The following is a 17665-nucleotide window of genomic DNA, read 5'->3' on the forward strand; positions in this document are numbered from 1 at the left end:
ATCGATGAACCTTGAGTCAGCTTGGTGACACGCGTACAATCAGCAATCAAAAAACGAAGCAATTTGCTGAAGAATGTCTCATTTACCCAGGCAGGACTGCATAGCTGAGCCGCCGCAGCGCTCCCCCCATCAATAATAAATACACCTCCAGCCTGGCAGATGGGCTGCACCGCCGCTGGCTTTGTCCCCCACTCTTTCAGGCCCCTGCCTCCAACTCCTCCAGACTCTGACGTGGGGAGAAGGAAAGCCCACAGCGGCTGCCACACCAGGCTCAGAGAGTGCCCAGACCTTGCTGTGCAGTGGACAGACAGCTGGCTCCTCGGAGCAGTGGGAAAAAAGAAAGGCAGCCTTTGGAGCTGCCCGTGGGTGGTGGTGGGGACCACTCTGCTTGTGGCCACCATGAACGCCCCAGGGAGAGGCCACGTTGGCTGGCAGGAGGGCGGGGTGGGCTGCGTTTTTCACTCAGGGCCCTGACCTCCACCTCTCAGGTCTCTCGTCCTAACCCCCTCCCCGGCAGGCGCATCTGGTGGCTCCGAGGATAAGAAAGCTGGGGCCCAGCAGCAGGTGAGCACCAGGGAGTCTGCTCATTTATACTCTGCTGGGCAACCGCCAGAGCACCTTCCCCGACCGGCCACCAGAGCCTGCGTGCTGACTTGAAATCAGGGCGCTTCTCTCTGGGGGCGCCTCTGTCCCTCCAGCTCAGATGTGTGAGTGTGAGCTTTCAGGCCTGTTTCCAGCAGATGCCTGCGCTGCGATGGACACTTGGACAGCCTGACCCGCTCTGGGTCTGAGCAGACGAGGTGTGTGTGTGTATGTGTAACAGCTCTCATGGTGCCTTTGGCACACATACTCTGAGTTTCAGTCATGCTGGCATTAGTCGCAAAGAAGACACGGATGGCCAGCCCTGGTTCTGGATGCAGATGGGTTTGCGTTTCTCTCTGAAAGCCATGGCACAGCTCTGGGTGGTAACATGAGTTTCCGGGGCCAGTGTGGGGCTCAGGGCTACAGACTACCAAAGGGCAAAAGGCTCCATGGCCCACATGTGCTTCAACCCCGAGACTGAGGGCCCACCCACAAGCAAGGCAGACAAACCGGCTCAAGAAGCAAACAGGAGACCAGTCTGTGTGTACGCGCGCAGTCACTTCAATCATGTCCCACTCTTTGCGACCCCGTGGACTGTAGCCCGCCAGGCTCCTCTGTGCATGGGATTCTCCAGCCAAGAATACTGGAGTGGGCTGCCATTTCCTCCTCCAGGGGATATTCCCCACCCAGGGAGTAAACCCGGGTCTCCCGCATTGGAGGCAAGTTCTTAACCAGCCTAGTACTTAGTGTCACCAAGAAGCAATGGGTCCAAAGTCTCACAGCCTTCTACAGGAAGAAACGTAAAACACCTACAATTTTTCTGAAACTGTCCAAACAATTCTATTAATAAAGAAATAAGACTCAAAGGAGACAAATCTTTGTGTTCACTCTGGAACATTAATATGAGATTCAGTTTTCTGAAGACAAATGTAGTATTTTAAGGTGAAACATCACCAACCAGTTCTAAGGTATCCCCGGATTGATAGGGGAAATGCATAGTAGACAGAGGGCTTCCCAGGTGGCTCAGTGGTAAAGAATCTGCCTGCCAATGCAGGAGGCACAGGAGGCGCAGGAGATGCGGGTTCGACCCCTGGGTTGGGAAGATCCTCTGGAAAGGGAAATGGCAACCTACTGCAGTGCTCTTGCCTGGAGAATTCCTTGGACAGAGGAGCCTGGTGGACCCCAGCCCACGGGGTTACTCAGATACGACTGGGCATGCACGCACGGCAGACAGTGGATAGCACGCGAATCTTGCAACAAATACTACTCTAAACTCCCAGTTTTTATTTATGTTGACTTTGAACTTCTTTTTCCTATGCAAGTGATACATATTTTACAACTTTTTAAATAAAGGCCAGTAAATGCCCATAAGTGAGTCAGTACGACCTGCTGGAGGAGGGCACAGAAACCCACTCCAGTGTTCTTGCCCGGAGAATCCCATGGACAGAGGAGCCTGGAGGGCTACAGTCTACGGGGTTGCAAAGACTTGTACGTGACTGAGTGACTAACACACTTTTCCACTACTTAAGATGACTACATTTTTTCTGTGTGTGTGTGTATACCCACAGAACTTTTTAGAAAAAGAGGACACTGAATGTACTGCAAACGAACTCTTGTAAAATATTTTCTTCATCTAATACTGTATGTATCTTTTTAATTGACAAATGTGCATTGACATTCTCGTTTTAAAGTTCATGCACTGTTTGGTGGCAGCGATTGATTTCATCAACACTCGACTGTATTTTCAAGTAATTTCTGATTAGAAGGAAAAATGTTTCCTAAAGCCCAGCTAGCTGATGGATCCCCAGCCCAGCGCTGCCAGAGAAGGCGGCTTCCAGCTGCTGCAAGGACCCTCCAGGTTTCTTGCTGGGCAGGATCTATCCACCCCGCACCACCCTCTGTGGATCAGTCCGTTCAGGCGGGGAGATGTGCAGACAGGTCACAGAGCAGCTAGAGGATGCGGCCGAGGCCCAGACCCGGCTCTCCTGGGCAGGTACCTGTGCCCGTGTGTCCCGATGGGGCAGAGCGAGGGCACCTCCACGAACCCAGCCCTGCCTCAGCACCCATCAGCAGTGGACAGTGGGCACGGTGGAGAGCAGACCCCAAGAGCAGAGCACCCAGGATCTGTGTTGCAGGCCTGTCTCCATTGCCACTGAATGCCTGCATAGAACTCTTGTTAGCTCATTGGCCTCACTTAGTCTTTCAAACAGCTCCTCAACCAAGCCTACATGGACCCAGTCAGCCGGCCTGTGGTCTGCACCAGGGCTGGAGCTGTACCTGGGGGCCCCCGTGCTTGGACGAATGCTCAGTTACCACCATCATTTTGAAATTCCTAAGAATTAGGGCACAGTCCACGGCAGTCCTGTGATTCCATGGCCTGTCTTTCTGACATCACGAGGCGGGGGGCGGGGGGGCGGCGGGGGTGGTGTGGTAGTTTGACAAACTCCCTCAAACTTCCTCAAGATCTAAATTTGCATCTCTTGGGACTAAAAAGTAGTTTTTCTTTTGTTGTTTTGTAAAGGTGACTTTGCTCTTATGCAAAGACCAAGAAATAATCTGACAATGGAAAACTATCTGAAGGAGAGGAAATACCAGCCCCCACCCCAAGACCTAGCTACCAAGGGGGACAGTGAAAAAACCCCATCCCTGGGAACAGGCAGCACGCAGGCTCTGTGCTTCTTTTTAGACATGTGGAAGCAGTGCCCAGTGTTGAGTGGAAAAGGGATTCAGGCTTAGTCTGATCTCAGTACAAAAGTTGGCCGTCAGGAAGAAGCGTTCATCCACAGAGTGACTTAACCCCACATTTTCACAAGCCTGCACCTAAACCCAAACCACGCACTGCAGGCCTGTCCAGGGAGACACCAAAGGGGACGCTTCTTTCATAGGAGCGCTGCCATTTTCTGCTCTGTATGGGGAACCCAAGTGATCCGAGGCTGCAGCTCACATACAAATAAGAACACAGCAGTGTCAGTGAATACCTGTCACCGGGTGGTTCTTACAGACATGAATGCTTTTATTGCGCCTCTGGAGCGCGCAGTCCTGAATCTCGCACACGGGGAAACAGATGCAGAGATAAAGGACAGCCAGCGTGACAGGGCGGTCAAGGGCCGTCCCTGCAGGAGGCAGAGCAGGAATCAGGATCCTCACTCACCCTGCTCCTGCTGGGACAGGGTCCCCAAGCCAGGAGCCCCGTCTCCCCCCCCCCCCAGCCGCCACCCTCTCTGAAGCTGGCACAGGACGAGTCTGGAGAACGGGGACGGTGGGGACCACACACAGGCCCGCTGCACCTCTGCGCCCAGGGCCAGAGGAGCTGGAGCCTCCCGGGGACAGCCTCCCCCCCTCGACCTCACCTGCCTTTCCTCCTCCCCACCCGCGGGAGCTGGAGCCTGGCTGCCTCCGAGGACAGGCATCCGACAGCCCTGGGCAGTTGCGGCTTCTGGGCATGTCTCCAGGACAAGTGGCCCATTCCTACCGCCCCCCCCCCCCCCCCCCCGAGAGCGAGCAGCCCTAACGAAGGCTCAGCCAGAGCTGGGATCATGCGGGGGCTGCTGCTCCAGGGAAAGCCCGGGAGGCTCCCCAGGCCCTCGTAGCCTCCTCACAGCCCCCCTCTTCTCTCCTCGTAGCACTTGCTCTCAGACAACAGGACTTTCCCATAATCCAAGAAAGCTGAGTCTGGATTAATGAAGTCAGAAGTAAAAGCCAGATGCTTGTCAAGAACCCCACCTTGGTGACTTCCCAAAGCACCCCAATTAAGGGTGGTTAAAGAGTTTAGTACATAGCCCGCCAAACGAGCCGTGATGAACCACAGACGGTCCCTCAAAGTCAGCCCATTCGCTGGTAGCACACAGTTCTTCTCCAAACTTTTCAAAAGACCATTCTTTGGGGTTTAAATAGCATACACTATTTTTCCTTTTTTTGTGTTCTGTCCAGTAATATTTCATAGCATTTCTTGAGTACCTTATATAATGCCAGAAAAGAAGGTAAAGGAAAGGACGGTGTTGTTAGCCAGCCTTCTTGAAGGAACTACCACGTGCCTGGCATTTAGCTGCTAATCCCCATAGGCGTGGACAGCAGCCAGCTCGTCCCCTGTTCCATCTGAGCGCCCGGCAGAATGTCCAGGGCAGATAGAGTTTTCAATCCCCATCTGCTACGTGTGCATCTTTAATCCTTACATCTAAACTGTGTTCTTCTGATACATGATCCACATTATTCTTTCTATTTTATAGACGAGAAAACCAAGGCTGAGAAAGAAGTGTCCTGCCCGAGGTCACACATCTCAACAGACAACAAAGCTGAGATGTGAGCCCAGGACCGCTCAGGCAGTGGTCCCCAAGTTTAAAAGTACCAACGGACCAGAAATGGGTGTTACCCATACCGTCACAGAAAATAAGCAAGGTCTTTGTAATACTTTGCAATTAAGGTGAACTCCATGACAAAACTTCTACAATACAGTTAAATTCTGGTCAAATGGATGCTATTGATTATTTTCCTCCCTGATGAGTGAGGTTGCACTAGAGATACCTTTGGGGTTATTTCCTTACGTTTTAAACGATACTTATTTTGAAGGGGGAAACAGGCCAAACCTAAAATCTGTTTAAAATGCGTTAGGGCACAGACCTCTTTAATAACACTCATTCTTCCTGTTGAGAGAAAGTCTTTTCATCTTCAGGCTGGTAGATTTTATTTCTGAAAATCTACCTATTGTTGTGAATTACACCATATCTTAAAAAAGGAAATGTTCCACGAGAAAGCAAAGGCAATATGCAGGGTCTTTGTGTCTGATTCCGGAGACCTTAGAGGTTTTCCTAACAACTTGACAAAACAGATTGGGAGAAGCTAACAACTTCAGAGTCCTCTTATTTCATTTCTGAGTCTTTTCATTTTTCTCAAAATTAGCTGCCAATCTACACGTTTTCATGATTATTCCACAGAGATTAGGGCTGGCACAAATAACAATGAAAAACAAGATTTAAACAGGATGGCAGGGAATACAATTTGGCTTTCACACCCTCCCCCCATATTTAACTGAGCCATTCACACACACACACACACACACACACACACACACACACACACACTTTTTTTTTTTTTTTAACTGAGCCACAGAGAAGTCTTCCTCCAGTGGTTTGTTCTACTGTGAACCTGCTTTTTGAGGGCAAATTAGCTCCCATGTGCAATTCTGTCCTCACATTTTTTCCCCCCAGGGGCAGGAACTGATATGCAAAAGAGGAAGGGTCGGGGGAACACAGGAAGCCTTTTCAAAATACAGCTGAAAATCCTGCTGTCTGAAAACATGCTCAGCGAGGAAGGATTGAATACAGAAAGAGCAGAACCACGAGGCTGTTTGTAAAAGCCATCATGGGGCCACCTGCCTGGAAGTGAGGCCAAGAAAAAAGATGTGAGACGTTAGAAATCGGAATAATAGAGCAAATGGAGCTGGGGACAGTCTGTGCTTTCACAGCAGCTCCAGGGCTGGGCTTCGAGTGGCCCAGGGAGAGGTCCCCGCACTGCGTGCCTGTCGTGTGTCTGGGTCCGCTCGTGTGCCCCGCTGCACACTGGCTCTCAAACCGCTCACAGGAACTGCTGTTTATTCAGCAGCCCCGGAGAGGCAGACACTCCGAATTTACATATGCTTTTAGAGGACTTTTCCTGATGCTGGCCCTCATCAGAGGCCATTTCCTAAGTAGCTTCCTCAAATATAAATGGCCTTTTACACTTCATCACTTAAGTAAAAAGTCTAAGTTTAGAATCATTTTCTTCTACCCTCTTCCCGATTTTAGAAGCCTTCATGCTTGGCCAGCAGCTGTGCAACAAAAGTGACACCTCTGTCTTTAAAAGAAAAGCAGGAACTAGACCCAAATAATGATTTACAGGGATATTCTCAGAAGCACTGCCCTCTTACCATTGCGAAGTGAAGAGACAGAGGAGCCCAGGGAGAACTTTTGCGTTCCTATTATTTTCAAAGATCTTTCTCTCTCTCTTTTTTTTTTTTTTTTATAAAACAGATAAACACAAAGTTACTGGTAACTAAGTTACTGTGACATAAGTTACAGATAAACCCAAATCTCAACTCAGTTTTCACTCAGCAAGGTAAGAAGCTGGCATGGAGAATACACACAGTATCTCTGCTTGCCATCTTAGTGGTGAAGCTATCTTAACATACCAGTATCACTTTGCGTGGACATGAAAAATTCAAACTTAATACTGTACATGGGAGAAAAATCCACTTGTATACCTATAAAGAAAAGAAAGAAAGAAAGTGAAGTCGCTCAGTCGTGTCTGACTCTTTGCGACCCCACAGACTATAGACTACCAGGCTCCTCCATCCATGGGATTTTCCAGGCAAGAGTACTGGAGTGGGCTGCTGTTTCCTTCTCCAGGGGATCTTCCCGTCCCGACCCAGGGATCTTCCCGACCCAGGGATCAAACCCGGGTCTCCTGCACTGCAGGCAGACGCTTTACTGTCTGAGCCACCAGGGAAATCCTATAGCACTCCCTAAAATATACCTGTCATACTGAGGTTTCTACAAATGCCCCTGGACTTCTTTTTAAAGTTATATGTTATTTAGACCCAGGGAAATACAATTACTCTAATCCCCAGGAGGGTCTGGTGTTTACAGCCCAGACATACCTATTTATCAACAACAACTGAAAAGCTACTTTTGACTTTTCTATTGAGGACACCATCCCAGTCCTGCACAATCTTTTTTTCCTTTTCTTTGGTTTTATTTAGAAAAGTCTCTTACCGAGCTGGTGGGGAGACTAGAGCTACCAATCTGGAAGCAAACAGAGAGAGAAAATGTGCTCTAAAGCAGCCTCACAGGGTGGTGGCTCCAGAGAGGAACGGGTGTGAGCATCGATGGTTGACTCTCTGTGTTATGGCCACGTGGTTTCTAAGCTACTGGAAATTCGCCCTGAAGGACTTGCATTCTGAGCTCAGTTCTGTTCACAACATCCCCAAATTATCAGTTGTAATGATTAAGGTTATCAGCAGCGATGAGTTAAAATGAAGTAACTTCTTACAAAGATTCTTTAAAAAATCATCTCTATTCACGTTTCAAAACCATGTTCAGGGCACACAGAATGAAAAATCAAAAATCTGGCCCCTTAAATCGTAGCAACTTCAGCACTCTTTGGGAATTTACTTTGGTTTCCTCAACCTAAAATGGGTTGGCTGAAGTGAGTTCAGCTATGTCTGAGAAGGGTTGCTGCTGCTAAGTCACTTCAGTCGTGTCTGACTCTGTGCGACCCCATAGACGGCAGCCCACTAGGCTCCCCCGTCCCTGGGATTCTCCAGGCAAGAACACTGGAGTGGGTTGCCATGTCCTTCTCTGATGCATGAAAGTGAAAAGTGAAAGTGAAGCCTCTCAGTCGTGTCCGACCCTCAGCGACCCCATGGATGCTGCAGGCTCCTCCGTTCATGGGATTTTCCAGGCAAGAGTACTGGAGTGGGGTGCCATTGCCTTCTCTGCTGAGAAGGGTTAAAGGAATACAAATGTATCAATGATTTGGCAACAGTGATTGCTATGGACAGTAAATACGACAGTCACTGAAAAGAATACCACTTGCTCTTCTGAATAGGCTCTTTAGTTGGATTAAATTAGCAAAAAAAAAGTTCTAGATTTCCATAGTATTTGACGATGGACAGACAGCTTAGATGTCCTATAACCCAACATAGGCTCCCAAGGACAAAATGCCCCACACGTAACAAAGGCCATATGTACACATGCTCCCAGTGGGCATCAGGCCCAACCAGGACTGCCTGTCATCCACAACCTTTAGCCCACAAAGTCCTCATGCAAACCCAGGGGGTGTGGGGGTGTCGTGAGCAGAACCTCACAGAGGCTTACAACTTCCTCATTTTCGACCTACAAAAATCAGCACATCTTTATTTAAAATCAGGCAGAAAATGTTCACATCCATCAGGGAACCAAGTACAGGAAAACTCTTAAACACTACAGTCAGATTTTTCTGCAGCCCTTAAATGAGCTTATTTTCAATGTTTCCCACCCCCTCCCCAGTAAATTACCTGACCTTTATAAAAACCTGTCTGCTCTATATTAAACTGAAAAGTCTTGAAATTCAGGTTAAACATACACAAACTCCAGACAGAAGTGAGAAAACACAGGTAGAAACGCATTAGAAATTCCCGAATCATTTTTAAATGGTAATTAATTGCCTTATCTGTTAACAACCTGCAATAATTAGCAGTATGAGTTTTAATTTAATGAAGTAGGATACACAATTTATCAATGTTTTCACTGTGGATCTCTCTGAATATCACTTTAATTTTCTGCCTGACACAAAACTCAGCACAAGGAGGAAGAAAAGGTCACTTTTTCAGGCTCAAAGTGGGGCTCGCATCGGGGGTCGCTGGCTCTTTCTAGTTTCCATTAAAAGCACTGGAGTTCATCAGAGTGCTTCCAAAGTCAGTTTATAAAAGATCAGTCCCTCATTTTCATTTCTCCTAAAGATTTTACATTAAACATTTTCTCCATTTGGACTAAAGCAGTATCTTACATGCTATTTCATCTGCTCCAAGTGCGCCAGTGAAAATCTGATGTAACAATGAAAATTTACCAAAACCCAATGAATCTATATTCACCGTAGGACTCCTCGCTTTAAAAGACGGCTCTAAACCAAACCATCCTGTTCAGTTTTAGCCAGCTTTGAACTAGCCAATAAAGCTTTGGAGTGTCACTTTAGCATGTGAGCTCAATAATGGTGGCTAGAAGTCTATTTCAGTATGTGTAAGATTGTTTACAAATTCTTGATGTTATTTCTGCAAATACCACATACAGGAGAGACAGAGGCAGAAAGGAAGGAGGGAGAGGGGGAAAGGAAGAGACCAAGGAACAACGCTGGGACCCCCGCACACTGCACCCACCCTCAACACCCCCCAGAAGGCCCGCGCCAACTGCATGTCCAACGGAGCTAACTTTTGGCGCGAACGTGGCAGGAAGAGAGTCAGATTTCCTTCAGCGGTGACTTGATCGCTGAAGAAAAACGAACCATTGCACACTTGAATGAGAAAAGATGAAGAAGGCGCTTTCCCACTAATTAGGACCCATTTTCAGCAATTCGTTAAGCCATGGCCCTGCTCCGTGAGCCATCAGGAGGTGGAGCAGGGGACCCCGAAAGCAGAGAGAGCACATGGAAGGTAATGAGACTCTCCATCACCCAAGACAGTCAGCGGGAAGCCGGCAGGGGCTGGGGGCACAGGCTACCCCAGGGAGGGAGGAGAGTGCACTCTGGAAGTACCCATCTGTGCAGAGCAGCAAAGAAACCAGTGACCTCACCCAGAAGCCTGTGCCCCCCAGAGACCCGAGGGGCGGGCCTCACCCCCAGTCCTACCTTGGAGGCCTGGGGCCTTCGGAGCCCCCGGACTCAGCTGCCTGGAAGGGACCCTGCTGCCTCCTTGGCTACCACCCTCCTTGTCTTCCACTGGGGCGGAGAGGAAGGTGGACCCATCCGCCAAATATGCAAAAAAGGAGGGAAGATGGCTTTCTGTCAGGAAAACATAGGCAGGAAGGGAGCCCGTGCTTCCTGTCCGTGCTTCCTGTCCCGACCAAAGTGGGTTCAGAGATTATTAGGATGTCTGACTTGGCGGGCTTGAAGTAGGTGGGAGAGGGATCTCTTTGAGTCACCAGGCATGATAGGCTCCCCAGAGGCAGAGACAATCAGCCCAGGAGAAGAGAGACATGGACAGGCTGTGACAGGAAGGCAAGGAGCCCCCAGGCCTGGGACTTGGAGTTTTCACCATTTTTCATGGTTCATCCCCAGGCAGGTCATGGGAGGCACCCAAAGCATTCACCCACCTGTTCATCACAGCAGAACAGGAGAAGGAAAAAAGGCTGGATGGAAGGGACGAGGCCATTTGCTAGAGAGAAGGCTGGGCTGCCTCCCCCCCAGGCCCTTCTCAGCAGTGAGCCCCCTACACACCCAGGACAAACCAAAGCAGGGTGAGCCCTGGGCCCTGCCCACCTCTCTACTCCAAGATGCTCTGCAAAGCTCCTTTTGTTTGCTCTGTTTCACTTGTGATAATGCAGCATTTCACTTTTAATGTTTCATAATGTCTTACAAATATTTGTTAGAATATCATCAAATGTTTCAAAACAGTGTCAAACACAAGCTATTAAAGCAACAACACTGAACATGGAAGGAGCTGCAGAAAGAGAAGCTATGGTGTGGAGTCATTTATTAAACTGCAAGAACAGCATGCCTAAACCTCTGCAGGGAGAAACAAAACAAAACAAAACAGTACGGGCATCTGGTCGACCCCACAGAAAAATCAGTGTGGTTGCTGTTGCTTGTGTCTGGTTTGGGGGGGCCCATGTCCCTGATGAACTCCATTCCTGTCTCCTTCCTTATCTGGATTTTAAGTGTGTGTGTGTGTGTGTGTGTGTGTGTATATGTGTGTGTAAGGCCTATGTTCTGAAACACATTCTGCCCAAGGTCTGGATCACACATGTGTACATGTGCCATTTCTAAGCAAAACCAAAATGATTGGTCTCGAGGTGTCAACCGGATCAATGGTTCTCCCCTTGTCAGCCACAAAGAATGGGTCACCTGTCGCTTTTACATCTTGTGTTTTCTCCCACGAGATGAACTATGCTACACACGCGCGCCTGAGGGCTCTTCAGACACAAACAGACCCACACCAGGCAGGGACTAATGGTAACTGTCAGGGCAGGAGACGCAGCATCCCAGATCCACAGGCGAAACTCACATAGTACAGAAGCGTCCAAATACGCATGTGGAAATACCAGCAATTAACACAACACTGTAGATCAGCTATATTTCAATAAAAGTTGAAAAATAGTATTTTTAAAAAAAGAAATAGCAAAGGCTGCCGGTTAACCCAAACAGCTGCTCCCTGTGAGCTGGATCCACTGGATCCATCCCATTCAAACAAGACAACAAAACCAAGAGTTATCTTGTAGTGAAATTATTTCATAATTACAAAGATCAGAGGAGGGAAAAGGAATAAAAAACCACCTCTGAATGCTTCTGCCCTCGACCAGTTCTGGGTTAACTGCAAGCATGTTAGGCAGACACACAAAGAACTAGGATCATTTATGCTTGCATTCACCATCCCAAGTAGGAAAATCTTTTGCTTTATTAAAAGGTAAAAATCAAACCAACCAACCAACCAAGCCAAAAAGGAGGGTCTTTATTACTCAGGTCAGGTGTGTTTGATTGTTAAAACCCTTTCCCCCGTGCCCCCTGTGTCTTCCCGTGCTGTGAGTACACTCTCTGTGTTTCTGTGTGCACACTATCACATACTGTCTTTATTTCCTGTATCTATTAATACACACGTAACCGTGAAGGATACACACAACACGTGTACGGGCTGCGTGGCAGCGTTTCTTGGCAGTGACATGTAGTAGACGGTGTATATATACATCAGGTTCTCTTAGCCTTCCAGAGTTTGACATTTATGTTGACAGTAGGCTTCTACAGTGACCCAACATGACACACACAAATCCAAGCCAAGGGGAAAAGCTCCCCAAACCATAGAACCACGCTCCTCGGACTCTAAGGCTCCAGTGGGGAAGATGCAGTGGCCCTAGCAGTACTGGCTGCGGGCCTCTTGGCCAGGAAATTGGCTGCGATCTTAATTTTCAACACGGGAAATGGCTGCAAGGAAACCACTAGTTACCTTCTCTCCGGAGACTTCAGACAAACTTCTCAAAAGACCCAAATGTAACACACGCACACGTGGATTCACGGACCTTCTGTTCCTGTGAGACCGTGAGGATGGGCTTTTATTGTCCGGATGCTCCTGAATTTTGGAGGATATGTCATTTCCCAAGATGCAGCACTTTAATTAAAATACTGATGAATTATAGAAGCCTGGTGGAGTTTGTGAAACTCCTGCCTTCAACTCTTACCATGAAATGGGGATGGGAGGTAGGGCAGGGAGGGGAAGAAAACCAGACCGTTTAACTCAGTTACATCTTTTGGTCTTCAGCTCTGGGGACTTTGAGGCTGGGAAATACATTTTTTCCCAGGTAAGAAAGATATCAACATGTATGATCATGGGAAGTTTTGAAACTGAATACACTACATCAAACCCAAACTGTACAGAATTTTTTAACACCACCTCATTAGGTATATCTGTGCACACAAATTATTTTTTTTTAACACATTCTGTATAATCATGATGTAGGCAAGCGGTCTTCTGGTCAGGGATATTTGTGACTACTTAAATTTTAAGCCACGGATATAATAATCTAATTTCTTACTGAAACAATTCCGAATTGTTCCTTTTAAAATCCTACATAAAAGATGAGTCCCAATAATCTCATCAAATAAACATCTTCCAACAAAGCAATGAACTCAAGAGGCTTGGACCTTTCCTGTATGCTTCACTCTCCTCTCACCTCAGAACCAAAGCGAACCAAGTCTTAAAATCACTTAAATTTCCATGAAAGTTTAAACGTTATGCATATTAAATATTTTAAGCTTCCTTTTTTAAAAAATAAACTTTTAACAGAAGTTGATCTGATGGTAAGGAGATATTTCTTCAACACCAGTGTGTCTTTCCAAGCTTAAACAAGGTACCTCTAAACTGAACTACCCCTTGGGGTGTAGGGTGGGGAATTTGAGTGTGGAAATTGAGGGAAGCACAGAGGTTTGACATTCACTCCGGGGGGGCTGCAGCCAGGGAGAAAGGAAACCGCATTTGAAAGCTGCACTTGGAAGTGCCAGATCAGACACGCGAATCGAATCCTAACCCTTTTCACTTCTCCAGATGTCACACCCCGTGCCTCCAAATCAAAAGAAAATTTTAAAAAATCACACTTTCTGGAGATTCCTTAGGAATCACCAAACATCCTAATTTTTCAATCGTATTTCTAAGACAGTCCCAAGTAACCTGACACCTTTTGGCCGAGGGGTTTCCTAATCCGAGAGCCAAAACTGCACTCAGCAAAATATTACCAACTTTTCAAACCGGAATAATTCTTATCCTGAAGAAAGCAAGTTCAGATTCAACCTAATTATTTTACAGTATAAGCAAAAAGCTCTCGCGTCAAAAATAAGAAAAGAAAGCTCGTTATGAATGACTTTATAAAGGCTGACTTCCGTGATCTCACTATAAAAGCGTGGATCGACTTAAACAAGATCACGTCCTCCTCCGGGGGACAGCGGGGCGGCTCACAGCGTCCCACGGACGGCCTGCCCTGGCACCTGCGGCCGCAGCACGAAATGGCCACGGCTTTGACGAAAATCAGCGCTCCCACCGTCCCCAGAAAGGAGAGGTGGACCCGAGCGAAACCAGGACACACAAATGTGACCGCCTCCGTCTTTTCCTTCTTTCCAAATCCAAGTTTTTCTACGGACATTCAGTCTGAAAACACTCACGTGGATGTGTGCGTCGCACTTTGCAGGTCCAAGACGGATCCTCAAGCGCGAAGAGCAACCTCGGATCCGGGCTCGCCCGGTGGGCCCCCTTGTCGCGGCCAATCGTCCCGCCTCGGCTCGGCTGCGCTCCGCGGGGACCCAGGACCTTCGCCGCAGCGGTTGCCCGGGCGCGGGCCGCGCAGGCACTTGTTAGAGCGCCTGGCTCGCTCGGCTGCCCAGCTCTTCCCAGCTTTCTTTCACAATGACTTCCTGAAGTTGCTCACTCGCATTGTTCCCCATTTCTCCGCCGCGATCCCCACCCCCAGCCGGCCGCCACCCGGCTTTGGCGCTCGCGGCCGGTCTGCCCGTCCCGCGTGCACAGCGCCGCCCACGGGCTGCGCACCTGTGCCCCGCGCCGCGCCCCCGCGAGCCGGCGCTCAGTCACCTGCGGCCGCTTGCTCCGAGCGCCCGGGCCCGAGCGCGCGCCCGTTACCCGCGCTCCGCAAACTTTGGGGCTGCGCGCCACGCCGGTCCCGGCGCGCCCTGCCCCGCCGCTGCCTCGCCCCTGCCTCGCCCCGCGTGCACGCTGCGGCACCAAGCAGGACAGAAGCGAGGAGCGGGGCCCGGGGCGCGGCGCGAGCAGGACTAGGAGAGGGGCTGAGACGGGGAGCGGGACTGGACGCGGAACCCGGCACGCTGCGGGACTCCGAGCGGGACTTGGAGAGGGATTCCGGTCGGGGCGCGCCGCCCCAGCCGCCCGTCGCCCGCTCGCGCGGCGCCGTCCCGAGCGCAACTCCGGGGCAGCGTGAGCAAACTTTGGCGCCGCGCGGCGCTGGACCCTGGCCGGCCCCAACACAGCAGACCAGGGAAGCGGCAGGCACGGCCCGTACCTGCGCGCGCCGCCGCCCGCTGCATCCCGCTCGCCGGCACTGGGCCCGCTGGGCGCGCCGCCGCCGCCCCGCGCGCTGCGCGCCCCGGCCCTCCCCGCGCCGCCGTGCTTCCTCATCCCGCCGCTGCCAGGCGCAGCCAGAGGGTCCGCCACCGCGCCGCAGGGCCGCGCTTAACCCCTGGGGGCCCGGCGCGGACGGCGTGTGGGGGACTGCCGAATCTGGGGCGTCCTCCCGGGGACCGGCAGCCTTGCGTCGGGGCACCAGCGTGCTCGCCCTACCCCGGGACTCAGACCCCAGTGATGCACTTTTCCACCGCCCGCCCGGCTTCACGTCCCTCCAACTGGGCCCACTTGGCTCCCTGGTTCTGGCTGCGACCCCAGTTTATGAGTGCCCACCCGAGGGGGTGGGAAAAGTTGATCCTTCGCAAGTGAGGGGAAGGTGCGATTCATTTTCCCAGGCAACCAATGGAATACCTCTCGTCTCTCTTCCCTCCCACCCGCTGGAGGCAGAAGTTAGGATCGCGCCTTCAGTCTTGGCCTGTGTGCACACGCGAGTGGGAAAGGGCGGCGGCGGTGTAGGGGGCACGAAAGGGAGACCTGTAATCCCCTTCCTGGTGTCTCTGAGCCTCAGCCGCTCCCTCCGAGAGCCCCGAAGTACGAGTGTGAGGCGCTGTGTATCAGTTCAAACAAGAATGGCAGCTCTGAGGCTCACCTCTTCGCCCTCCGCGAAGAATCCATCATTCTGATTAGTCAGCCCCCACCCCCGCGACAGGAGCCTGGCGAGAGTGTTTGAGTAGAAGAGGAAGAGTCGTGAATCCAACAGGTTCATCCTGAGTGCCACCTCCCCCCACCAGGTGCCACCTTAGGAAATGAGTTGCAAGGGCCAGGGTCTCGGCCCTTCAAGACTTGCAGGGACACAAAGGATAAATGCTGGAGCATCCCTAGCCGGAGAGACACACCGGGTCTTTCCGTGGGAAGAGGGAGAAAGGGCGCTGTGGCCTCAAGAAAGGGGCCGGGCAGGCCTTCCAAGTGGGGCAAAGGGAATGTGCAGCTGATTGAGGCCAGGGAAGGCTGAGGGGCATATAAGGAGGCTGCTGGTGGCAGCGCTAGGGGCCCTGTGGACCACCTTGGCTTCTGCCATTCCTGGATGAAGTCTTGGAGCTACAAAGTTCTACCGATCTCTTCCTCAACCACTTCAGCAAGAACACTGCTCAGCTCCTCCTGAAATTCCCCTGTGCTGAACAGAGCCAGTTAACTCCTTGCTTAAAGCCCAGGGCAGGTGGGCTTTAAAGGTTCATTGACTTAATTCCTAGTCCTTCCCTTACCTGTATGCCTTCTGCCAAGTTATTGAAACTCTGTGATTGTAGTCTTTTTCATGTGCAAGAGAAATCTACTTTATCCTAAAGAGTCCTTGTCAAGATTAAATGAGACAATGAATGCTGCGGGGCCCCAAAGGAGACAGCTGAATGCAGTGAAGGGCCCACTTGGCTCCAGGTCTTGAATGAGTGTGGCACCCTTAGTCCTGGCTCCCAGGCCCATCTCTTTAAAAGTGTGCTGCGGTGCCCAGGACTGTATGTCAAGGACTGGCAGGCTCACCCTCATCTGACCAATGCAAAGCACATCCTAAAGCAATGGAGCATGAGGCTAGGAGCCCAGATGGTTTGACCGTGTGATCTTGGCCCAGGTCCTTAACCTCTCTGAGCCTCAGTTTCCCCATCTACACATTGATGGTAATCATATACGCTACTTCCTGGAATTGTTGGTGGATAAACCTCACTCTATATGGAGGCTCTTGTCATACGCCTAGGTAGAGGAGGACTATGAGTAGTGAATAATATTTATTATTAACCCTACTATTGTTGACCTGTCTTGCGTACCACTCAAAAGAGGTGGACCAGAAGGAACCCACTATATAATCTGGGTCTGTGGATAGACTCCATGGGGCCAGGGAGAACCCTTCTGGCAGAAGTTAAAACTGATATAGATAATGATAAAAGCATATTAGAGGGTCTCTATTGGGGTAGGGGATTTTAAAAAAAGGTTATTATAGTATTATATGCAACCATGTGTATGAAACTTTTGAAAATTGCAAAGCACCATAGAATTTAAAGAATCATTCAGTAGAAAGTAAAATTTAAAAATGATAATTTTTGAAATAAAAGCACACTGGAGGAGAAAATATACCAGTGGAAACTGAAACAGGTGTGATCCTTTAAAAATTTATAGGTCTCAATTCATTTTGTGTCTTTAGGAATGCATATATGTAGCTGTTTCCATAATGTTAGAATATTAAAAAATAGCTTCCTTCATTCAGACAATAATTGTCAAATTACCATTTTTTCTTACGAGATAATCTCATCAAAAGAATAAAAAGCACCTATAGAATTAATCAAAGTCTACTTATTCAGAATTTACTATAATAATGGAGTCAAGCACTTCTGTTCTGGCAGAGCCTCGATGGCATTTTAAAGGACAGTAAGTTTCATGGAGGAAAAGGATAGGGGAGGTGATAAGATATCATTAGTAGTTTTGTTTCACACTAGCTATGTGAGTCTTGACAAATTCTTAACCTCGCTGAGTTTCAGTTTGTCATCTGTGGAGCGTACCTACTTTTCCAATGATGGTGCCAGAATATAGTGAAATTAAATTAAATGATGTATGTAAGTAGTTATTATAATGATGGCATTTTTTCTTTAAGAAAAATCTGTTAAATAGCAATGAAATGAGCATCCTTTTTCCTCCAGCAGTTGAGTAGCAGTAAGTATATTGTTAAATAACAAGAAAAGATTTTTTGTTAAAAGTAAAACCTGAAATTCTATTTGTCTTTCTGTAACATAAAACTCATAT

General features: G+C 49.3%; 1 protein-coding gene and 1 long non-coding RNA gene across 42 annotated transcripts in view; one reads left to right on the forward strand and one right to left on the reverse strand.

Moving 5' to 3' along the window:
• The window catches only part of IKZF1 (IKAROS family zinc finger 1), a 98629-nt gene extending 83189 nt beyond the window's left edge, over positions 1 to 15440 (reverse strand). For 13 of the 41 annotated variants that reach the window (XM_069586605.1, XM_069586604.1, XM_069586600.1 and 10 more), the window contains exon 1: positions 9937 to 10027. Coding sequence is in view for 11 of the 41 variants with exons in the window: in XM_069586596.1 (XP_069442697.1) it covers positions 14820 to 14844 (25 nt within the window). In the remaining 30 variants the exon portion in view is untranslated. Of the gene's footprint in view, positions 1 to 9936; positions 10044 to 13950; positions 15209 to 15292 lie in introns of those variants that run through there. The other 28 variants (XM_069586596.1, XM_069586597.1, XM_069586587.1 and 25 more) reach the window with 8 other exon arrangements.
• Positions 9547 to 12431, forward strand: LOC138438759 (uncharacterized). The gene is made up of 2 exons (XR_011256461.1): positions 9547 to 9742; positions 10366 to 12431. It is a non-coding gene; the product is annotated as an uncharacterized lncRNA (long non-coding RNA).
• Positions 15441 to 17665: the final 2225 nt, after the last annotated feature.

Source organism: Ovis canadensis, chromosome 4 (genome assembly GCF_042477335.2).
Source record: "Ovis canadensis isolate MfBH-ARS-UI-01 breed Bighorn chromosome 4, ARS-UI_OviCan_v2, whole genome shotgun sequence".
In the NCBI taxonomy this organism is placed as follows: Eukaryota; Metazoa; Chordata; class Mammalia; order Artiodactyla; family Bovidae; genus Ovis; species Ovis canadensis.